The sequence below is a fragment of the Chiloscyllium plagiosum genome, unplaced genomic scaffold, assembly GCF_037043375.1.
Source record: "Chiloscyllium plagiosum isolate Xiang-an unplaced genomic scaffold, Cpla_swu_hap1 HiC_scaffold_27, whole genome shotgun sequence".
NCBI lineage: Eukaryota > Metazoa > Chordata > Chondrichthyes > Orectolobiformes > Hemiscylliidae > Chiloscyllium > Chiloscyllium plagiosum.
The window spans coordinates 15,026,931-15,051,984 of record NW_028270165.1 but is presented as its reverse complement, the minus strand read 5'-3'; the positions used below and the strand labels follow the sequence as shown (position 1 = coordinate 15,051,984).

Below are 25,054 nucleotides of genomic sequence, written 5' to 3'. Positions count from 1 at the left end.
CACTGACCTTCTAGTATCTGCAGTCCTTGCCTCTGAGTCTGTGACGAAATCTGCCCGTGTAAAGATTGGCTCCACTTTCTCCCTTCCCAGTGAGGCTGTCAGGATGATTACATGGGTAAAAGAGAGAGCTCTTCCAGTGCTGAAGGTTGGATAATTAAAATTAGGAAAAAATAAATTTTCTTACTGCGGCTACAATCCTGGTAGCTTATGTGAGAAATGCCTCAAGGTATTTGGACATTGTCAGAGTCTGGTGACCAACTGAGATCCACGGTTTGAACCACACAACAAGTGGAGGATGGAGGGGGGAATGTAGACATGGGTTATGTCCCTACCATAGAGCCATAAAACTCCACTGCACAGAAACAGACCTTTCAGTCCAACACGTCCTTACCGACCAGATATCCCAAATTGATGAGGCCATTTCTGGAATACTATGTTCAGCTCTAGTCTCTCTGCTTTGGGAAGGATTTAACACTTAAACGATTCAGAAAAAGTTTACAAGGCTGTTGCCAGGGTTGAAGGGTTTGCGGTAAAGAGAGAGGATGAATAGGCTGGGACTGGTTTTCTCTGAAGCATCAAAGGTTGAGGGGTGACCTTTATAGAGGTTACAAAATCATGAGTGGTATGGATAGGGTGAATACTGATGCTGTTTCCCCAGTGTGGGCGAGTCCAAACCCCCCCCCCCCCCCTCCCCAGGATAAGGAATGGAAAGAGGGAGACATTGCTTTGTTCCCAGATGTTGCCCAGAGGAAGGGAGTCTCCCTTTGAAACGGGTAGATAAGATAGTGAAGAACATGTTTGGTATGCCTTCCATTTTTGGTCAGAGCATTCAGTATAGGAGTTGGGAGGTCGTGTTGCGGCTGTACAGGATGTTGGTTAGGCCACTTTTTGAATATTGCATGCAATTCTGGTCTCCTTCCTATTGGAAGAATGTTGTAAAACTTGAAAGGATTCAGAAAAGATTTACAAGGATGTAACCAAGGTTGGAGGATTTGAGCTATAGTGAGAGGCTGAAAAGTCTGGGGCTGTTTTCCCTGGAGCGTTGGAGGCTGAGGGGTGACCTTATAGGGGATTATAAAATCATGATGGGCATGGGTAGGTTAGAAATATTGGGTCACAGACTTTAACCTCATACTTTCAATGCATTATCTGAGCTGAGATGGCATCTATTGTTAAAGCTATCTTGAGAATGTAACTTTTTAAAAAGTTCTGGGATTTACATATGAAGGAACCAAAACTAATTCATCTTTTGAAAAGATGAAAGATTTAAGCTAAATTTGTTTAATATTACATTCCTGAACAATAGTCTTGTGTGATTCCAGGCAGCTGGCCAATGACAGACGAGCTGTTTGGAGCATGGAATATCAGTACCTGTCACTGTAGCTCCTATTGGCTCCTTTAGGAAGTTCTCCATATACACTTAGGGCTATCTGGCTGCATGAGGGTTTTCAGGTTTGTGTCCTGGATAATATGTGATCATCAGGCATCTGGCAATCTACAAGAATTGCCACCAATGTTATGTTTCTTTAACTGTACTGACCATGATCACTTATTTTGCAATTTGTTTTTTTTTTGCAGGAAGACATACGGAAAGAAATCTGAAAGCAAATGATACATCGACTTTTGACATAGCCACTTGATTCATTGGGACTAGAATATCAGCACCCATACCAATCGAGAAGAAATGTTTGTTTTTGTCTGCGTGAGAGATTTTGGATACTGGTGTGGCAGGAAGAACATTGAGACACAGATACGCAAGTGAGGAAGATTCAGGGCACTGACTGTGAAAGGCACTTTAATGATTTACTCAGTTTGGGGGATCAAAACCACACCACCAGAGACTGTCCACCTGCTGTGTGTGCAGGAAGGATATGTCGATTCTTCCACCTTACTAATGCACCAGCAGGTCCACACTGGGGAGAGACCATTCACCTGCCCGGAGTGTGGGAATGGATTCAGTCAGATGTGCAACCCTGTGGACACGCCAGCGAATCCACACCAGGGAGAGGCCATTCACCTGCTGTCAGTGCAAGAAGGGCTTCACCAGTTCCTCCCACCTGCAGAGGCACCAGTGAGTTCATGTGCCATCGCAGGGCAATTGAAGGAGTGACAGCTGAATGCCATTATCAACTGGACGATCAACCCAGTTCTGGGGACTCATGGGTTCGAATCCTGCCACGGCAGATGGCGGAATTGGAATTCGGTCAGAAGTCTTGAATTCAGAATTGGTAGGGAGGGAAAGACATCTGATTCACTCATATCCTTTTTAGGGAAGGAAATTGCCGTTGTGGGAAAGGATTCACTCAGTTGTCCTAGCTGCATTCTTTACCCAGTCTGGCCTACATGTAGCAGTATGGTTGACTCTTGACTGTCCCTCCTCCCCCCGGGGAGAAATTTACTTGAATGACGGCACGGTGGCTCAGTAGTTAGCACTGCTGCTTCATAGCACCAAAGTTCCAGGTTCGATTCCAGGCTCTGGTGACTGTCAGTGTGGAATTTGCATGTTGTCCGTGTCTGCGTGGGTTTCCTCAGAGTGCTCCGGTTTCCTCCCACAGTACAAAAATGTGCAGGCCAGGTGAATAGTCCATGTTAAATTGCCCATAGTGTTAGGTGCATTAGTCAGAGAGAAATGGGTCTGGGTGGGTTACTCTTCGGAGGGTTGGTGTGGACTGGTTGGGCTGAAGGACCAGTTTCCACACTTTGGTGAATCGAATCTAATCTAATCATATCCGAACCTAATCATATCCCTCTAAACCCTTCCTATTCATATACCCATCCAGATTCCTATTAAACATTGTAAATGCACCAGCCTCCACCACTTCGTCTGGCATTTCATTCCGTACACACACCACCCTCTGTGCGAAAAAGTTGCTTCTTCGGACCATTTTAAATCTTTCTCCCCTCACCTTAAACCGATGCCCTCCAGTTTACAACTTCATCTGCCCTGGTGAAAAGACTTACAAAAGTTGAGCAGCCAGACAAAATGCAAAAAGAATACAACGTCGAGCTACAGGGAAAAATAAACTTGTGGCTCCAGCCGTTTTTTCTCCTTTTGGCCTTTAGATCCTTTACATCTGTCAGTAACAGTAGTCACCAAAGCGCACACTGCGCATGCTCCGAGGTGTCAGCGAGGAAGGCGCATGCTCACCGGTGTCAGCAAAGTAGTACGCATGCTCCTCGAAGTCCGAAGAACGGCACGCGACTTCCTTTTGATGGACCAATGGTAAAGCCTGGAGGACCGGATGGAGATTGGTCCTCCTGCCAGTTAGAACACCGCTATTGTCTGAATGCAGAAGGAGGACCATAAGCTTCTGTAGCTGCTGTGAAGATTGAGCTTCAGCCCAGACTGTAACTTGCTTCTTCTGTCCAACATCTGTGAGTACAGCACTTTCTTTTCTCACCCCCTATTCCATTTAGTTTTCATTTTGGTGTTCAATTATAGTCATAGAGATGGATAGTACGGAAACAGACCCTTCGGTCCAACTCGTTCATGTCGGCCAGATATTGCAACCTAATCTAGTCCCGCTTGCCAGCACCCAGCCGATATCCCTGTTCATATAGTGTTGATTTGCAGCAGCTGAAAGGAAAGGGAGTGATTCTCTGGGGTGGAGACAGACTCAGGAAATGTTGGACCAGGTCTGTGTCTCAGTTGGCAAACACATGGCAAATGCAGTACCTCAATGTGAAGCTATAGCCTTTGCTGTGGCAAAACAAAAGCAGAAAGGAGGTGCGTTTTTAAATGTGATACATTGGGATGTGGAGAAAGTGAGGATTGCAGATGCTGAGGATCAGAGTCGCACCCATATTCCTAATTTCTTCGTCTCCGCCGCATCTGCTCCCAGGAGGACCAGTTCCAATACCGAACAACTCAGATGGCCTCCTTCTTCAAAGACAGCAATTTCCCCCCAGACATGATCGACGATGCTCTCCACCGCATCTCCTCCACTTCCCGCTCCTCCGCCCTTGAGCCCCGTCCCTCCAATCGCTACCAGGCCAGAACCCCACTGGTCCTCACCTACCACCCCACCAACCTCCATATACATCGTATCATCTGTCGTCATTTCTGCCACCTCCAAACGGACCCCCTCCCCTCCCCTATCAGCGTTCCGAAAAGACCACTCCCTCCGTGACTCCCTTGTCAGGTCCACAGCCCCCACCAACCCAACCTCCACTCCCGGCACCTTCCCCTGCAACCGCAAGAAATGCAAAACTTGCACCCACACCTTCAGATTCCTGAAGAAGAGCTCATGCCCAAAACGTCGATTCTCCTGCTCCTTGGATGCTGCCTGACCTGCTGTGCTTTTCCAGCAACACATTTTCAGCCCACACCTTCCCCCCCCCCCCTTACTTCCCTCCAAGGCCCCAAGGGATCCTTCCATATCCACCACAAATTCACCGGCACCTCCACACACATCATTTACTGCATCCGCTGCACCCGATGTGGCCTCCTCAACATTGGGGAGACAGGCCGCCGACTTGCAGAACGTTTCAGAGATCACCTCTAGGACACCCGGACCAACCAACCCAACCACCCCGTGGCTCAACACTTCAACTCCCCCTCCCACTTCACCAAGGACATGCAGGTCCTTGGACTCCTCCTTCGCCAGACCATGGCAACATGACGGCTGGAGGAAGAGCGCCTCATCTTCCGCCTAGGAACCCTCCAACCGCAAGGGATGACCTCAGATTTCTCCAGTTTCCTCATTTCCCCTCCCCCCACCTTGTCTCAGTCCCAACCCTCAAACTCAGCACCACCTTTCTAACCTGCAATCTTCTTCCTGACCTCTCCGACTCCACCCCCACTCCGGCCTATCACCCTCACCTTGACATCCTTCTACCTATCGCATTTCCAACACCCCTCCCCCAAGTCCCTCCTCCCTACCTTTTATCTTAGCCTGCTTGCCACACTTTCCTCATTCCTGAAGAAGGGCTCATGTCCGAAACGTCGATTCTCATGCTCCTTGGATGCTGCCTGACTTGCTGCACTTTTCCACCAACATATTTTCAGCTCTGATCTCCAGCATCTGCAGTCCTCACTTTCTCCTAAAAGTACAGCTAGTCAGGCAGCATGAGAGTTGATGTTTTGGGCACAAGCCCTTCATCAACAATGATGTGTAGATGTACAATGGGACCTCAGTGTCCTTCTGCACCAGTCACTGCCAGTTGTCGGACAGGTGCAGCAAGCTATCAGCAAGGCAAGTGGTATATTAGCAAGAGGAATTGAGTTCAGAAGTGGGGATGTCTTCCTGCAGTTAGGGGGGGGGGGTCATTGAACGTAATCACTGCTGAGTTCATGTGATATTTTGAACAACAATGAAATGGATGTTTATGGGGGATATTAAGAAAATGGTTTCAAGACCAGCATAGAACAGTTACAGTGTCAGACAGCACAGAAACAGCCCCTTCAGTCCAACTAGTCCATGCTGACTATGTTCTCAAACTGAACTAGTCCCACTTGCCAGTATTTGGTCCATATCCTCTGAATCTTTCCTATTCAGATACTTATCCAAATGTCCTTTAAATGCTATAACTGCACCACTTCCTCTGGACATTCATTCCACACGCGAACCACTCTGTGTAAAATGAAAAATAATGTCCCTCATGTCTTTCAAATCTTTCTCCTCTCTCCTTCAAAATTTGCTCCCTAATCTTGAAACCCCCACACAAGGGAAAGGACACCTGCCATTCATGTTAGCTATATCTGTCATGATTTAATCAACCTCAGTAAGGTCACCTCTCAACCTCCTATGCTTCAATGAAAAATGTCCCAGCCTGTCCATCAAAATGTAGGTATATTCATATCCAGTTATGATCTGTGCAATACTGGTCCAGGCATGAAAGACCAAATGTCCTAGTCCTGCTCCCAATTCTCACCCTCTGTGTCCAGGACAGCAAGAGACCATAAGACATAGGAGCTGAGATTAGGCCATTCAGCCCATCAGGTCTGCTGATAGCACACAATCGCAGCTGATAAGTTTCTCAGCCCCATTCTCCTGCTTTCTCCCCGTAACCCTTGATCCCCTTGATACTCAAGAACCGGTCTACCTCCGTCTTAAATATTCTCAATGACCTGTCCTTTGCAGCCTTCTGTGGCAATGAATTCCAAAGATTCACTACTTTCTGGTTGAAGAAGTTTCTCCTTATCTCTGTTCCAAAAGGCCTTCCCTTTACTCAAAGGCTGTGCCTTCAGGTTCTTGTCTCTCCTACCAATGGAAACATCTTCCCAACATCCAGTCTGTCCATGCCATTCAGTATTCTGTATGTTTCAATTAGAGTGTGGGACTGTGTATCAGCATGAACCAGACCCTTCAGGGTGAGATGCAGCAGGAATTAGGTTCAGCAAAGTGAGAATGGAGGGAGTGTGTGTGGGATGGAGATTTTCAGCTTCGAGGGAATAAGAGAGTTTGCTATAAATGGGAATTTAGCAGATGGGTCATTGGGCCGAGGAGTGGGAGATGGAGTTTAATTTAGACAAATGTGAGGAGTTGCATTTTGGTCAAGCAATCCAGGCAGAACTGGCACAGTTAAGGGGAGTGTTGCTGAATAAAGACCTTGAAAGTGGAGTCTCAGGTAGCTAGGATAGTAAAGAAGGCATTCAGTATGCTTTCCTTTCTTGGTCAGAGCATTGAGTATGGGAGTTGGGAGGTCATGTGGCCGCTGTCCACGAAATTGGTTGGGCCACTTTTGGAACACTGCATTCAATTCTAGTCTCCTTGATATAGGAAAGATGTTGTGAAACTTTGAAAGAGGTTGGAAAAGATTTACAAGGCTGTTGCCAGACTTGGAGGAATTGAACTACTGGGAGAGGGAGAATAGGCCAGGGATATGTTCCCTGGAGCATCAGGGACTGAGGGGTGACCTTATGGACGTTTGTAACAGGCATGGATAGGGTGAATACCCAAGATCTTTTCCCCAGGATGGTGCAGTCCAAAACTAGACGGTGCATATTTGAGGTGAGAGGAGAATGGTTCACAAGTGTGGTTGTGAAGACTGGACTTTCAGAGCAGCTGTCAAAGATGTTTTGCCCTGACTGGGAGCAGAAGTTGTAACAGTGAAATCTTTCATTTATGAGCAAACAACTGAGTGAGTGAGTACATCCGGGATTTTGGGGGAAAGTGGGAATTCATTGCACTTTGGGGATGCAGCCCTTCCCTATCCAGTCATTTCTGCTGTTGGGTGAGACTAGACCTCAAGATTAGGGGGAGTAGCTTTCAAACAAAGATTAGGAGGAACTGTTTTTCCTGGAGAGTAGTGAATCTATGGAATTCTCTGCCCAGTGAAGCAGTAGAGGCCACTTCAGTATATTGAAGACATGGTTGGTGAATTAAGGGTAGTTTTGACAATGCAGGGAGGAGGAGCTGCGATGGTGCGATTATCTTAATGAATGGCAGAGTAGGCCTGACAGGACAAATGGCCTACTCCTGCTTTTATTACTATGGAACTATAAACCTGCATTTCCCATGGCTAACCCAGCTTCAGGATGACAAGGATTGGATCCTACATATTGAAGGGGTAGTTAAATGGGAAGTTAGGTAAAGGTGGAGGGTTGGCACTGCTAATCAAAGCACTGATCACAGGGTAGTCTGGTGTCAGCTCAGATTTCAGGTCCTGATTTCTCTGTCCTCTGTTGATCTCCCTGTTCGCTTAGAGTAAGATGTTGGTCTGTCAGCTCTGCTGGATTTCTGCTGAAGCTTTGACACCCATTTTTACACCATTTGGAACAATAAAACATTGAGTCAATTGAGACCCAACCCACCATCTCTCAGCCTGTCAACCATCAAGATACAGTGTTGTCATAGCAGGGAATCAAACAAGAAAAACGAATCAAAATTAGAAATAAATAGATACTCGTGCTTAATGTTTGTTCACTAGTAAGTAAACCAGAATAGGGCACTATAAGAATCCTGGGAGAACCCTATTTTGAGGAATTCTGTCCCTTACATCTATTAGTACCCAGCTATAATTTACAACAACATTTACAACCACAGAAATAAAGCATCTGTTTCTCAATGTCTGTGTGATATGCAGCACAGAAATAGATTTTTTATTTCTCTCATGCGTGTGTGTGTGTACACACAAGTCCATGGCAGTGAATTTATATTTGCAGCATTATATTTGCCGATACATTCTATTTTGCTCCTAAAATGAACAATCTCCAGGCAGTCAATACATATAGTATTATGTAAATTCAACTTTTGAAAATAGAACCAGCCTGACTCAAGGTTAGGATACAGACAGGCTCTGATCTCACACCTTTCATGCATTGTCTGAGCTGAAATAGAGTCGTAGAGATGTACAGCACAGAAACAGACCCTGCAATCCAACTTGTCCATGCCGACTAGATATCCCAACCTATCTAGTCCCACCTTCTCACACCCAGCCCATATCCCTCCAAACCCTTGCTATTCATATATTCCATCCAGATACCTTTCAAATGTTGCAATTGTACAAGCCTCCACCTCTTCCTCTTGCAGCTCATTCCGTACATGTACCACCCTCTATGTGAAAAGGTTGCCCCTTAGGTCTCTTTTTTATATCTTTCCCCTCTCACCCTAAACATATCCCCTCTAGGTCTGCCCTACCCCCCAATCCCTACCCCCCAATCCCTACCCCCCAATCCCTACCCCCCAATCCCTCCCCCTCCCCCCCCCCCCCCACTCTTCCCCCCCCTTCCCTCCCTGATGAAGGTTGGTAAAATTACAGCATGTAAAAAACATCTGGGTTGGTGTATGAATAGAAAGGGTTAAGAAGCATATGGGCCAAGTGCTGGCAAATACAACTAGATTAATTTAGGATATCTGGAAGACTTTGGCTGAAGGGTCTGTTTCTGTGCTGTATGACTCTGGCTTTCTACTAATGTTTGCCACATCTGTATGTTCAGTTTCTCTCTGGTGTCAGTGTTAATGCCTTGATGTCTCATTTTGTTCCCCTCTTCCTGGGTGCGTTAACCATTTTGTGTCTGGTTGTTCCTCAAGAAGCTGCATGGCAGGTTCACCCTGAATTAACATTTTTGTTTGCTTCCCAAAATTAGACCTGCTCGCTCTCAGCAGCATCCCAATGTCGTGGAAGATATTAACTTTCAGGTGGAGTCATCCAAACTTCAGAGAGGTGTCAGTCTTGATATTTTGCTTTTCTGCCCCTGTAAGATCCTGAATCAGTACCTTCAGAATTAGCTAGAATGGAGTGAGAACAGAGAGAGAGAGTGGGATGGTGCTTTCAATTTTGGGGAATATTCTGCAGAAAGTAGAATTGCTTGTTCTGAGTTTCTATTCTGGACTGACAGTGATGACATTTGTAATCTCTCTTTTTACAGAGTATTTGAAGATAGAAGTTTCAAATCAACAGATGAAGGGCTTATGCCCAAAACGTCAACTCTCCTGTTCCTCAGATGTTGCCTGACCTGATGTGCTTTTCCAGCACACTTCTCGACTCACTGTACAGCATCTGCAATCCTCGCTTTGACATCAATATCTGACAGTCACTCAATCCATTAGGACCTCAGCAATTTTCAACTTAGATTCTGTGAGAAGGAGCAAAGCTTTTTGGTTCCTCTTTCAGTACATTTTCAGCATCAGTGGGACTGGATGAGAGACTCTACTGTTGAACCGCACTGAGTGTGGAGCCTGGAAGAGTGATACGGCCTGGAATGCGGAATTCACGGCAGGGAGTGGCTATACACGTGTTTGTGTGCAGCTGAAGCTTTGGCCATGGAGAATCCTGAGGAATCTCACCCTGTGGAGAAACCGTGGAAGTGTGGCGACTGTGGAAAAGGCTTCCGTGTCCCGTCTGCCCTGGAGATTCATCAGCGCAGTCACACCAGGGAGAGGCCATTCTCCTGCACCGAGTGCAGGAAGGGTTTTACCCAGGCCTCCACCCTGCTGAGGCACCAGCTGGTCCACACGGGGGAGAGGCCATTCTCCTGCCCTGAGTGCAGGAAGGGCTTTACCCAGGCCGCCTCCATGCTGAGGCACCAGCGGCGCCACACAGGGGAGAGGCCCTTCAGGTGTCCCGAGTGTGGGAAGGGCTTTACCCGGCCCTCCATCCTGCTGACCCACCAGCGGGTCCACACAGGAGAGAGGCCATTCCCCTGCCCCGAATGCGGGAAGGCCTTCAGCAATTCCTCCCACCTTCTGACCCACCAGCGGGTCCACACGCGGGAAAGGCCCTTCAGCTGTCCCGAGTGTGGGAAGGGATTCAGTCAAGTGGGCGCCTTGCGGAAGCACCAGCTGCTCCACACCGGGGAGAGGCCATTCAGCTGCCCCGAGTGCTGGAAAGCTTTCAGCGATTCCTCTGCCCTGCTGAGACATCAGCTGGTCCACACGGGGGAGTGGCCTTTCAGGTGCCCCGAGTGCGGGAAGGCCTTCAGCGATTCCTCTAATCTCCAGACCCACCGGCGGGTCCACACGGGGGAGAGGCCCTTCAGTTGCCTCGAGTGCGGGAAGGCCTTCACCTGCTCCTCCCTTCTGCGGAGGCACCAGCGAGTTCATTTGCCATCGCAGGGGGTTGAAGGAATGACAGCCTAGTGACATTGTGAACTGGACTAACAACCCAGTTCCGGCGAATCCTGCCACGGAAGATGACGGAATTGGAATTCGGTCAGAAACCTGGAGTTCAGTATTTAATGATGAAATCATTTTTCGGGGCGAAGAAAACTCCCATCTGACTGACTCATGTCCTTTTTAGGGAAGGAAAACTATTGTTAGGGGAAAGCATTCACTCAGTCGTCCCAGCTGCATTGTTTCTCTGGTCTGGCCTACGCATGACTGACTCCAGACCTACAGCAGTGTGGTTGTCTCTACACAGCTCCCCCCACCCATTCACAGGGAGAACCTTACTTGGATACAGGGTATGGATTGAAATTGTTGAGTTAAGCAATACTTTCTATGCGTAAAGGCTGTACCAAGGATCCAGTTACAAAGGGACAACTAGGTGCTAACTAATAGTAAAGAAACGGTGGCACAGCGGTTAGCACTGCTGCCTCACAGCACCAGAGACCCGGGTTCAATTCCCGACTTAGGCGACTGACTGTGTGGAGTTTGCACGTTCTCCCCGTGTCTGCGTGGGTTTCCTCCGGGTGCTCCGGTTTCCTCCCACTGTCCAAAGATGTGCAGGTCAGGTGAATTGGCCATGCTAAATTGCCCGTAGTGTTAGGTTAAAGGGGTAAATGTAGGGGTATGGGTGGATTGCGTTTCGGCGGGGCGGTGTGGACTTGTTGGGCCGAAGGGCCTGTTTCCACACTGTAAGAAATCTAATCTAAAGTGGGGGGAGTGTGTGGGTTTTGACCTTGAGCTGTTTAAAAAAAATCAGTTACTTTTTTTTCTATGCCATTTTGCTAGGGGGATCTGAAGCTGTAACAAAGTTGGGTCACAATAAAGGTTACCTGAATTTACCGTTGGGCTCAGACTCACATTGAAAGCTGTGAGCTCTAAGTAGTTTTTGTTTTAAAGCTGCTCATTTCTTTCAGCCTCCTGCACTAAGTTTCCAATGTCATGTATCAGATGGAGCAGTGAATGAGGAGCTTGTATCATTAGAAATTGTAAATTTTTCAGGAGTGCAGATACTGCATTGTTTCAGCAGCATTGTAAAGTTTACTGGCAGCACTGGGAGGTGTGGGATGTGTTCGCGAGAAACTGTTTTGAGGAGCCGGTCTTGAACTGGGGTGGATAAAGTTAAAAATCACGCAACACCAGGTTATAGTCCAACTCATTTATTTGGAAGCACTAGCGTTCGGAGTGCTGCTCCTTCATCAGGTAGCTGTGGAGCAGGATCAAAGCACACAGATTTTATAGCAAAAGATCACAGTGTCATGCAACTGATAGGATATATTGAACAAACCTTGATTGCTGTTAAGTCTTTCATCTTTTTGAATGGGTTGCAGGTTTCCTTAATTTATAAATCTCAGAATTTCTTTTAAGTTACAATCTCATGATGACTTAGGTTTTATAAAAATAGGTGACTTCTCAGCTCAGACAATGCATGGCAGGTGTGAGGCTTGAGTCTGTCTGTATCCCAATCTTGAATCAGACTGGTTTCATTTCTGAAGTAGGAATTTATAAAATACTACATGGATTGACTGCCTGCACTAACTGGCTGCAGATTGTGTGCTTTTTTGAGTGAAATTGCATGTATCTGCAAATGTAATTCTGCAAATGCAAATTCACCCCATTGTGAATTTGCACCTTGTGCATCAGAGTGCGCGTACCATGCTTTGTAAAGTGTGGGTGTGTTGGAGTACAAGCCTCAGGAGTTGAGAGTGTTGGGGTGTGTGTTTGAGAGGTATGGATAAAAGCGAGAGCTTGCATTTTGCTAAAACAAAGATGTGCAGGACTTGTACAGTTAATGGGAGAGCCCTGGGTTGTATTGTAGAACAGAGAGATCTGGGGGTGTTCAGGTACACAGTAGTTTGAAAGTTGCATCATTGGTAGACTGGGTGGTTAAGAAGGTATTTAGCACACTTGCCTTCATTGTTCACACCATTGAGTATAGGAGTTGGGACATAATGTTGAGGTTATACAGGATGATGGTGAGGCCACTATTGGAGTACTGAGTACAGTTTGTCCTGTTATAGGAAGAATACTATTGGAGAGGGTTCGGAAAAGATTTGCCAGGACTGGAGGATTTGAGTTATAAGGGGAGGCTGAGACTTTCACTAGAGCAGAGGAGGTTGAGGGGTGACCTTATTGAGATATACAAAATCATGAGAGGTGTAGTAAAATTATTAGCAAAAATAGCGAGGTGCAAATGTTGATATGTCGAGCTACCGGGGTGGGGTGGGGGGAGGGGTGGGAGAGGTGTGTGTGTGGTGGTGGTGGTCATTGAGGCTCTATCTTTTTTTCTCCCATTGGCCTTTGGATAGTTAGAAACTGTCAGTAACTCCATCTCCACAGAGTCTACCACACATGCTCCTCAGTGTCAGCAAAAACACCGCCCATGCTTGTAGCTGTCCGCAAAAACGGCGCTATGTTGTTTTGATGGACCAATGAGGAGTACTGGAGGACCGGTAGGAGTCTAGTCTTCTTGTTAAACACAGCCTCTCTATTGTCTGAAAGTGGACCATTAGCTTCTCAAGCTGTTGCTGCTTCTCTCTATGAATGAAGATTGAGATTCACCACAGACTGGAACTTCCTCTGTCCAACATCTGTGAGCACAGCGATCTCTCTTCTCTCCCCCCTCTTCTATTCTCTTTTTTTCATGCAGGGGTTCAATTTGTGACTTGAAGCAACTAAAAGCAAAGGGAGGGAATCCAGGAGGGGACAGACTGGAAAAGTTGGTCCAGGTCTGTGTCTCAATTGGCAAACACATGGCAAATGCATTACCTCAGTGTGAAGTTATAGCCGGTGTTGTGGAAAAAGAAAACAGCACAAAGCATTGTTTAAATGATCATCTATTGGGATGGCAGAAGCTGGAGATCAGAGTCAAAAAATGTGGCACTGGAAGCACAGCAGGTCAGACAGCATCCGAGGAGCAGGAGAGTTGATGTTTCAGGCACTAGCCCTTCATCAGGAATGTTGTGTGGATGGACAAAGAGGTCTCAGCATTTTTTCACACCAGGAGAAATTGAGGTCTGCAGATGCTGGAGATCAGAGTTGAGAGTGTTGCTGGAAAAGCACAGCTGTTCAGGCAGCATCAGAGGAGCGGGAGAATCGACGTTTTGGGCTGATTCTCCTGCTTCTTGGATGCTGCCTGACCTGCTGTGCTTTTCCAGCAACATATTCTTCCACACCAATCAATGCCAGTTGTCAGACAGCTGCAGCAAGCAATGCGCAAGGCAAGTGGTATATTAGCAAGAGGAACTGAGTTCAGAAGTGGGGATGTCTTCCTGCAGGTATGGGGTCACTGAATACATTCAAGGCTGAGTTCATCTGATATTTTAAACAAAAATGAATTGGATGGGTATTGGGGAAGGCAAGAAAATGGTTGTGACGACCAGTAAAAGAAGAATTAAAGTCAGACAGCACAGAAACAGACCCTTATCCGAGGATGGATGTGGTGTTCCCTACATTGGACAAACAGGCAGAAAACTAGCGACTAGGATATATGAACATCAACTAGCCACAAAAAGACATCACCCACTATCCCAAGTATCCTTACAGATGCATGAGGAAGGACACCACTTCGACTGGCACAACACATCCACCCCAGGACAAGCCAAACAGAGACATGCATGAGAATTCCTCGAAGCATAGCATTCCAACCAGAATTCTATCAACAAATACATTGACTTGGATCCCATTTACACCCCGCCCCCCGAAAAAGAACAGGAAATGACATTGCCATACGAAATGATGCCACCACAGGAAATGACATCACCAACCCAAAGAAACCCAAACATCTAAATAGAAAGTGGGCTACACCACTGGTGCTTCATCTGGAGGCTCACTGCAGATGTTACCTAGTCTAGTGATGGAAAATGAACCTTTCAGCTCAGCAAGCAAACCTACATCCAGAACCTCACCCTGAGCTACAAACCTTCTCAAAACTCACCAGTTTCATGGTCCAATCTGGTTGCTGAGATTCTTCATATTGATGGATCCACTCCAATTAAACACTGGGAAGAATGAAGCCACTGGTTTCCAATTTTTTGCATCCATCTTCATTCCTCAGCCTCCATCTCTCTCCCTTATAACTCTCAGATTCAGCCAGGCTGTTCATAACTTGCTGCATTGGATTCTGAGAGTAGCTTCTGACCTGTGCCAGCACAAAGCCTCCTGTATCCGCCTCTGTCATCTCATTCGAGCCTGTCCCATTCTCAAAATAGCTGCTGCTGCCGGAATCATCTTTGGTCCCTTCCTTACCTCCAGGCTTGACTACTTCACTGCTGCAATCAATAATTTTACGCTTTTGCCCTTCTGTAAACTTGAAATCATCTAAGACTTTGCTCTTGTTTCATGGCAACAATTCTCATTCCTCTGTGGCTCATGTGTCCACTGACCTGTGCTGGTGCCCATTCAAGCAACAACCAAATTTTAAAATTCTCATTTTAGTCTTCAAATCTCTCCAATGGTTTCTCCCATCTTTATCTTTGTAATCTCTGTATGTTGAGATGAGTGTGCTGCTCCAATAGTGAGTGTCTTTGAACAGAACTTGCAGGTAATGGTCTCCCATGTAACTGCTGCTCTTGACCTTAACGGTAGTAGTTTGAAAGGAGCTATCTAAAGATTTTTGACTTTCCAAACATCCTGATATTGCTTTCTTGATAATTGATTCTAACAGCTGCCCATCAACAGCTGTTGAACTAACTGGTCTTCAATTTCTCACGTATTGCTTCTCTTCCTTTTTGAATACAGGTGTTACATTAGTATTTTTCCACTCCAGTGGATTCATAAGATATCAGAGGCCATTCAGCCCAACAAGTCTGCTCCGTCATCCAATCATGGCTGAAGTCAACTCCTTTCTAGCGCTTTCTCTTCGTAACCTTTGATCACCTTGACAATCAAGAATCTACCTATCTCAGTCTTAAGAAAGATTCATTGAGTTTATTTTATGTCCAAGGAATTTTGGAATATTGTAACTAACGTATCCACTGCCTTTAGTACATTAGAATGTAGGCCATTAGGCCCAGGGGACCTGTCTGCCCTCAATCCTGATAGTGTACCTATCGACGTTAATTGTTTAAGTTCTACCCTTTCGATAGCCTCTGACTTGCCGGTTCCAATAGGGATAGTATTGCTGTCCTCCAATGTGAAAGCTGAGGAAAGTTTTGATTTAGCAGCTCTGCTATTTCAGTGTTCCCCCCACTAACTCAGCGGTTTCATCTTCCAAGGGACAAATATTTACTTCAGCGATTTTGTTCCCTTCAGCATACCAATACCAGCTCTTGCTATTCTTTTTGATATTTTGTGCTGGGTTTATTTCGCAATTTACCTTACCTATTTTTATGAATTTTATTCATATCCGTTTGTTTATGTCTGAAAGTTTCTCAATGCTTCAGCCTTCCAGAGGTCTGGAATAACATTGCTGAAAATTGAAAGAAAATACGTTCAAACTTAAAAGAAACTCACCTTTCAAATGGCTGGGGGCGGGGAAAACGATCGCCCCGCCCCCATTGTCTCCGAATTCTTGGAGAACTCCTCCGACCGCGCCACTTCGGCGGGTGATGACGTCACCAGGAGGTACCCCGCCCCCTTTGAGTTGGCGCATGTGCAATGTGACAAAGACAGTGTTACTGAGTGTGGGAGAGGAATGGCGCCGGCGGATGAAGGAGCAAGAACAGGAGCCGCTGGAAAAGCTGAGCAGGTCCGGCAGCTCGTGTCGGGAGGAATGTGAGGAGGTGTTTCGGGTCCGGTGATCCTCCTTCAGAACAGGACCAGGTTTCAGGAACATCCCGGGGAGGTCGCCAGGCCCGAGCGCCAAGACCTGGCTCCTGCCCCCGGGGAGAGGAGACAGTGAGACAGGGTAGGATTGGGAACCGCGGGAGGAGGGAGACTGGGGAGTTTATAAACTCCTAGGGGGAGGCCTCAGGCCTCCAATAGAAGCCCCACAGGCCCAGCGTTTACTTCACCGGCGAAGGAGCTCTCGGGTTGCCCGGGCAACCGGCCGCCAACTTTGTGAGGGTCAGGCGCCTGTTGTCTTGGGACGGGGTTGTTGGATTGTTGTATAATATTGATCTCTGTACTTTTAATCTTGAAGATTTTAAAAATGTACACTGGCTTCAATTTATGAATTCTAAGTACAGAAGCAAAATATAAACATCTCCTTGCATGCCTCCCAACATGTACATAGAGGCCAAGACCCTTTTGATTAATGAAGGTGGTGCCCAGCAGACTCCTGCTCACAACCTGTTCTGTCAGCCTTTATGGGAGAGATATGATAGCAAAACCCGTGTAGCCAAGTAATTTGAAGTCACACTTTGGTGCTTTAATCCCCTCAAATTCAGCATTACGTAAAGGCTATAGGTGTACCAGACTCCCTAGGACAGCCAGGATGGATAACAAACAGGAGAGCTGAGGTGTTATCCTCCTCAAGCCTGTAACTTCTGCAAAAAACACCATCAAGTTAGTTAAATGCAATGTCCCCTTCAGCAATCCCACGCTGACTCTTCCTAATCCACCTTTTTCCGTGTGACTACAAATTTTGACCAGAATAACTATTTCTGCTTTTCCACCAAATTTAAACTGGCTGCCCTATAATTGCTGAGCATATATTTACGACCTTTCTTAAACAAGGCTGCAATGGTTGCAGTTTTCCATTCACTTCCTCCAATTCCATGGAAGACTGTTGAATTATGGCGAGTGCTCCCATAATTTCTGTCGTCCCTTTCTTCAAGATCCTTGGATACATTTCATCGAGTCCCAGTGCCTTGTCAACTTCTAAGTGCCAACAGCTTATCGAAGACTTCTTTCATATTAATTTTGAACTTATAAAGTGACAAAGTCACCTTGTTGGTTGCCCCGTAAGAATTAGTTAGAGTGGAGTGAAAACAGAGGGGGAGAGAGAGTGGGATGGTGTTTTCAATTTTGTGGAATAAGAAAAGAATATTCTGCAGAAAGTAGAATTGCTTGTTCTGAATTTCTACCCTGCACTGACAGTGATGAATTTTATAATTTCTTTTTGCAGCGTATTTGAAGATCTGAAGACAGAAGTTTCAAAATGAACAGGTGGAAGCGTTATGCCGGAAACATTGACTCTCTGCTCCTCGGATGCTGCCGGACCTGCTGTGCTTTCCCAGTGCTGCGCTTTTTGACTCTGACTCCAGCGACTGCAGTCCTCACTTTGACATCAATGTCTGACAGTCACCCAATCCATCAGGACCGCAACAATTTTCAACTATGATTCTGTGAGAAGGAAACAAGCTTTTTGGTTCTTGTTTGAGTACTTTTTCAGCATCAGTGGGACTGGATGAGAGACCCTCCTGTTGCAGCGCACTGAGCGTGGAGGGTGTAACAGCTATACGGCCTGAAAACAGGAATTCACAGTGGGGAGGGGCTGTACAAGTGTTTGCGTACAGCTGAAGCTTCAGCCATGGAGAAACCAGAGGAATCCCGTACTGTGGAGAAACCATGGAAGTGTGGTAACTGTGGGAAAGGCTTTTGTGCCCCGTCTGCCCCAGAGGCTTATCAGCGCAGCAACACCGGGGAGAGGCCATTCTCCTGCCCAGTCTGTAGGAAGGCCTTCAGCAAATCCTCCGACCTGCTAAAGCACCACCAGATCCACAGAGGGGAGAGGCCATTCAGCTGCCCTGAGTACGGCAAGGCCTTCAGCAATTCCACCACCCTGCTAACCCACAAGCGGGTCCAGGCAGGGGAGAGGCCCTTCAGCTGCTCAGAGTGTGGGAAGGCCTTCAGCAATTCCTCCGACCTGCTGAAGCACCAGCGGGTCCACACAGGGGAGAGGCCATTCTCTTGCCCTGACTGCGGACAGGCCTTCGGTGATTCCTCTGCCCTGCTGACCTACCGGCGGGTCCACACAGGGGAAAGGCCCTTCAGCTGTCCCAACTGCGGGAAGGCCTTCAGCAAATCCTCTGACCTGCTGAAGCACCAGCGGGTCCACACGGGGGAGAGGCCGTTCTCCTGCCCGGAGTGTGGGAAGGCCTTCAGCTATTCCTCTGCCTTGCTGGCCCACCGGCGGGTCCACACCGGGGAAAGGCCCTTCAGCTGCCCCGAGTGTGGGAAGGCCTTCAGCAGTTCCTCCTACAGGCTGAACCACCAACGGGTTCACACGGGTGAAAGGCCTTTCAGCTGCTTAGAGTGCGGGAAAGCCTTCAGCAATTCCTCTAACCTGCTGACCCACCGGCGTGTCCACACACAGGAGAAACCCTTCAGCTGTCCCGAGTGCGGGAAGGCCTTCAACAGTTCCTCCCAACTGCTGACCCATCAGCGGGTCCACACAGGGGAGAGGCCGTTCCCCTGCACAGTGTGTGGGAAGGCTTTTAGCAATTCCTCCAACCTGCTGAACCACCAGCGGGTCCACACGGGCGAGAAGCCCTTCACCTGCTCTCAGTGTGGGAAGGGTTTCACCCGCTCCTTCAACCTGCGGAGCCACCAGCGAGTTCACGAGGATTGAAGGAGCAATGGGTTGGAGGGGTTGGTGGTGGCGGTGTTGGGTGTGGAGAGTGTGTGCGCTTTGACCGTGAGCTGTTTTTAAAAAAACCTACTTTTTCTATGCCTTTTTGCTGGGGGGAATCTGAAGCTGTAACAAAGTTGGGTCACAGTAAAGTTTACCTGAACTTAACGTCAGGCTCAGGTTCTCATTGAAAGCTTTGAGCTCCAAATGGTTTTTGTTTTAAAGCTGCTCATTTCTTTCAGCCTCCTGCACTAAGTTTCCAATGTCGTGTATCAATGGAGCAGTGAATGAGTAGCTACTATCATTAGAAATTGTACATTTTTCAGGCTGTAATGAGTACTGCACCAGTTCATCAGCATTGTAAAGTTTACTGGCAGCAGTAAAGGGTGTGGGCCGTGTTCACTAGAAACGACGTGGAGGAGCCGGTGTTGGACTGGGGTGGGTAAAGTTAAAAATCATAGTTAAGTTAAAAAGCACCAAGATATAGTCCAACAGGTTTATTTGGATGCACTAGCTTCCAGAGCACTGCTCCTTCATCAGGTAGCTGTGGAGCAGGATCATCAGACACAGAATTTAAAGCAAAAGATCACAGTGTCATGCAACAGAAATGATATATTGAAAAAAACCTGGATTGCTGTTAAGTCTTTCATCTTTTAGAATGGGTTGCAGGTTTTGCTTCATTAATGTATAAATCCCAGAACACTTTTTAAGTCAGTCTCGAGATGACTTAAGGTTTTATAAAAATAGGTGACATCTCAGCTCTCACAATGTATGAAAGGTGTGAAGTTTGAATGTGTCTGTATCCGAATCTTGAATCAGACTGGTTCTATTACCAAAGTAGGAATTTATAAAATAATACATGGATTGACTACCTGCCGATTTCTGCTCAAAGCGCACATCGAATGTATCTGCAAATGCAAATTCACCACATCGACCCATATGTATGTGTTTGCAAGTGTGTATGCTTGGTAACGTTTGTCTGTGTGATGGAGTATAAGCCTCTGAGAAGGACAGAGTAGTGACAGACATCATCTCTGTTCTCTGCAGTTGGCAGCAGGAGGCCAGATGGCATCAGGATTCAGGAACCAACGTGCTCAGGGCTGGAGAAGTGGGAAAGGGAGGCTGCAGTGGGTGTGGTTCAACAATGTCAGGAGGAGACAGCTAGTCAGAAACTACAAAGACAAAGCAGAACCCCAAAGCTATGGGCAGCACAGTGACTCTGTGGCTAGTGCTGCTGCCTCACATTGCCAGGGACCTGGGTTTGATTCCAGCCTCTGGGGACTGTCTGTGTGGACTTTGTGCATGGTTTACCTCTGGGTGCTGTGGTTTCTACCCACAGTCCAACAATCTGCAGTTTAGGGTAATAAGCCAGGGGGAGCTGCAGAGCTATATGGTAGGTGAGTTGGTCTGGTGGGAAGCTGGTTGGAAGTTTGGTGTGAATTAGATGGGTCAAATAGCCTGCACGGATTATATGATTCTGCTACCATGACCACGTGTATATTGAGAAGTGACTGCTGTGGTCCTGGGAAAGGTGGGATTTGTGGTGTCGCTGCCCGCTGTCCATTCTCTCCCTGTCCCCCCAACTCTTGTCCATTTTCTCTCTCTCGACCCCCAGCCATTCTCTTTCCTTACTTCCCCCAGCACCTGTTGTTTCTTGTGCCTCAAGACGACTTTGATTGCTGTATCAATACTTTCTAAGAAAAGAGAGAGAGAATGGATGTTGATAAGTCTATATGAGAGATGGGGGTGTAGGAGAAATGGCTGATCTTTAAAATGAAGAATCGCTAAAATGATATATTCAGAAACATCATTAAAGCATCTTCAATTTTATTAAAAAGCTGCAGGCACCTTTCTGAACCTGCATTGAAATATGCGCAGTTAGGCCACAGTTGAGTACAGGCTGTAATGGGTGAATTCCTAGTCTTGTGATATAGGTTCCAACTATGTAGAACAAGAGTCACAGAGTCAGCAACGGACCGCTTATGCTCTTCGGTGTCAGCAAAAATCTGCGCATACTCCTAGATTTCTGCACAAACGGTTTGCCACCTTCTTTTGATGGACCAATAGAGAGCCCTGGAGAATCGGAAAGAGACTGGACCTCCTGCCATTCAGAGCTCCCCATTCTCTGAATGCGGAAGTTGGACAATGAGCTTTGAAAGCTGCTAATCTCTCCCTGAACAATGGTTGAGCTTCACCCCAGACTGCAACTTCATTCCTCTGTCCAACATCTGTGAGTACAGCACTCTCTTTTCCGTTTCTTGTTTTGCATTCTGGGCTTCAATTGTTGACTTACAGCAAGTGAAAGGAAGTGAATCTAGGGAGGGGACGGACTACGGAAACGTTGGTCCAGGTCGTTCTCAGTCGGCAAACACATGGCAATTGCATTAGCACAAATGTGATAATATAGCCTTTACTGTGGAATAAAAAGCAGAAAGGAGTTGCATTGTTAAAAGTGACACATTGGGATGTGAAGGAAGTGAGGACTGCAGATGCTAGAGATTAAGAGTCAAAGTGTGGCGCTGGAAAAGCACAGCAGGTCAGACAGTATCCGAGGACCAGGAGAGTCAACATTTCAGACATGAGCCCTTCATCAGGAATGATGTGTGATGTACAAAAGGCCTTCTACAGGCCGCCTCCTTGCGAAACGTTTCAGAGAACACCTCTGGGACGCCCGGACCAACCAACCCAACCACCCTGTGCCTCAACACTTTAACTCCCCCTCCCACTCCACCAAGGACATGCAGGTCCTTGGACTCCTCCATCGCCAGACCATAGCAACACGACAGCTGGAGGAAGAGTGCCTCATCTTCTGCCTAGGAACCCTCCAACCTAAAGGGATCAATTCAGATTTCTCCAGTTTCCTCATTTCCCCTCCTCCCACCTTGTCTCAGTCCCAACCCTCGAACTCAGCACCACCTTCCTAACCTGCAATCTTCTTCCTGACCTCTCCGCCTCCACTCCAGTCCACCCTCACCTGAACCTCCTTCCACCTATCGCATTTCCAATGCCCCTCCCCCAAGTCCCTCCTCCCTACCTTTTATCTTGGCACACTCTCCTCATTCCTGAAGAAGGGCTCATGCCCGAAACGGCGATTCTCCTGCTCTTTGGATGCTGCCTGACCTGCTGTGCTTTTCCAGCAACACATTTTCAGCTCAGCGTCCTTCTACACTAGTCAATGCCAATTGTCAGACAGGTGAAAGAAGCAATCAGCAAGGCAAGTGATATATTACTGGAAAAGCGCAGCAGGTCAGGCAGCATCCAGGGAACAGGAGAATCGACGTTTCGGGCATAAGCCCTTCTTCAGGAATGAGGAAAGTTTGTCCAGCAGGCTAGGATAAAAGGTAGGGAGGAGGGACTTGGGGGAGGGGCGTCGGAAATGTGATAGGTGGAAAGAGGTCAAGGTGAGGGTGATAGGTCAGACTGGGGTGGAGGCGGAGAGGTCGGGAAGAAGATCTCAGGTTAGGAAGGCGGTGCTGAATTTGATGGATTTGACTGAGACAGGGTGGGGGGAGGGGAAATGAGGAAACTGGTGAAATCCGAGTTCATCCCTTGTGGTTGGAGGGTTCCTAGCTGGAAGATGAGACGTTCTTCCTCCAACCGTCGTTTTATTGTGGTCTGACGATGGAGGAGTCCAAAGACCTGCATATCCTTGGTGGAGTGGGAGGGGGAATTGAAATGTTGAGCTACAGGGTGGTTGGGTTGGTTGGTCCGGGTGTCCCAGAGGTGTTCTCTGAAACGCTCCGCAAGTAGCCGGTCTGTCTCCCCAATATAGAGGAGGCCACATCGGGTGCAGAGGATGCAATAGATGATATGTGTGGAGGTGCAGGTGAATCTGTGGCGGATATGGAAGTTTCCTTTGGGGCCTTGGAGGGAGGTGAAGGGGGAGGTGTGGGCGCAAGTCTTGCACCTCCTGCGGTTGCAGGGGAAGGTGCCGGGAGTGGAGGTTGGGTTGGTGGGACGCCCGGACCAACCAACCCAACCACCCTGTGCCTCAACACTTTAACTCCCCCTCCCACTCCACCAAGGACATGCAGGTCCATGGACTCCTCCATCGCCAGACCATAGCAACACGACAGCTGGAGGAAGAGTGCCTCATCTTCTGCCTAGGAACCCTCCAACCTAAAGGGATCAATTCAGATTTCTCCAGTTTCCTCATTTCTCCTCCCCCCACCTTGTCTCAGTCCCAACCCTCGAACTCAGCACCACCTTCCTAAACTGCAATCTTCTTCCTGACCTCTCCGCCCCCACTCCAGTCTATCACCCTCACCTTAACCTCCTTCCACCTATCGCATTTCCAATGCCCCTCCCCCAAGTCCCTCCTCCCTACCTTTTATCTTGGCACACTCTCCTCATTCCTGAAGAAGGGCTCATGCCCGAAACGGCGATTCTCCTGCTCTTTGGATGCTGCCTGACCTGCTGCACTTTTCCAGCAACACATCTCCGGCTCTGATCTCCAGCATCTGCAGACCTCACTTTCTCCCCAAGTGATATATTAGCAAGAGGAGTTGAGTTCAGAAGTGGGGATGTCTTCCTGCAGTTGTGAAGGTTCATTGAATATATTCAAGGCTGAATTCATCTGATTTTTGAACAAAGTGGATGGTGATGGGGGAAAGTTTAAAAAAAAAGTTTTTAAGACCAGTACAGAATAGTTCCAAAGTAATACAGAACAGAAACAGACCCTTCAGTCCAACTAGTCCATGCTGACTATATTCACAAACGAACCTAGTCCCATCTAGTTTGACCTATATCCCTCCAAACTTTTCCTATTAATGTACTTATCCAAATGTCTTAAATGTTGACAGTTCCTGCATCCACCATTTCTCAGAACATTGAAAGAGAGTGATTCCACATGTAAACGAAAAGAAAAAGGTGCTCTTCATGTCTTTTTTTTTTAAATCTTTCTCCTCTCACCTTAAAAATGTACTCCTTAATCTTGAAACCTCCACCCGAAGGAAACAGCATCTGCCATGCACATCAATATCCCTTCTTGACTTTATAAACTAAGGTCACCTCTCAACCTCTTGTGCTGCAGTGAAAAATGTCCCAGCATATCCACCTCGATGTAGGTATATTCATATCCAGTTATGATCTGTTCAATGCTGGTGCAGTCCCGAAAGACCAAATGGCCTACCTCTGCTCCCAATTCTCACCCTCATGAGTCTAAGGACAGCAAGAGACCATAAAACATTGGAGCACAAAATTAGGCTATTCAGCCCATCAGGTATCTTCATACCATTCAATCGTGGCTGATAGGTTTCTCAATCCCATTCTCCCGCTTTCTCCCTGTAACTCTCGATCCCCTTGATACTCGACAGCCTATCTATCTCAGTCTTAAATATCCTCAGTGACCTGGCCTGCTCAGCCTTCTGTGGCAATGAATTCAATAGATTCGCCTCTCTCTGGTTGAAAGGTTCCTCCTTATCTCTGTTCTAAAAGGTCTTCCCTTTACTCGAAGGCTGGGGCCTCGGTCTCTAGTCTCTTCTGTCAGTGGAAACATCTTCCCAACGTTCACTCTGCCCTGGCCGTTCAGTATGTTTCAATTAGATCTCCCCTGTGTGGGGGCCTGTGTTATGAACTAAACCAGACCATGCAAAACATTCTTAAGCAGGCAGCCCCACACCATAACTTTGCAATTTGTTTCAGTAAGTGTACAGTAAAAATTACCTGGAGTAAGTTAGCTTGGTTGATTACTAGATTTTAAAACAGACAATAATTATTCACAAAATTACACAATTAAACACAAAGATCAGAATAAAGAACCCCTACAGAACTCAGCCTATCCAACTAGACTTAATTATGCTGTTCGAATATATACAACAGTCCGAATAAGCAAACTCAATTTGAAAACCAGTATAAATAGAACACATGCCTACAGATTGAAGTTGAGAGGCAGAAAAGAGAGAGAAAGTTTCCACACAGCTCCCTGTTGAATTTCCAACCAGTTTGAAAGCTGACTACGCCCCCTTTTTTTTTTTAATACAGGTCACTTCTAAAATATGACCATGTTGGCCTGAAATCTCATCAGTTTACATATAAACAAAAGGCCTCTTAA

General features: G+C 47.0%; 1 protein-coding gene across 1 annotated transcript; it reads left to right on the top strand.

The window, feature by feature from the left end:
• Nucleotides 1-1,949: 1,949 nt before the first annotated feature.
• On the top strand, nt 1,950-22,004 carry LOC148143202 (uncharacterized). Its single transcript, XM_087975787.1, has 3 exons — nt 1,950-3,375; nt 9,314-10,517; nt 17,887-22,004. The coding sequence occupies exons 2-3, from the start codon at nt 9,708-9,710 to the stop codon at nt 19,000-19,002; spliced, it is 1,926 nt and encodes a 641-aa protein (XP_087831913.1). The 5' UTR covers nt 1,950-3,375; nt 9,314-9,707; the 3' UTR covers nt 19,003-22,004.
• Nucleotides 22,005-25,054: the final 3,050 nt, after the last annotated feature.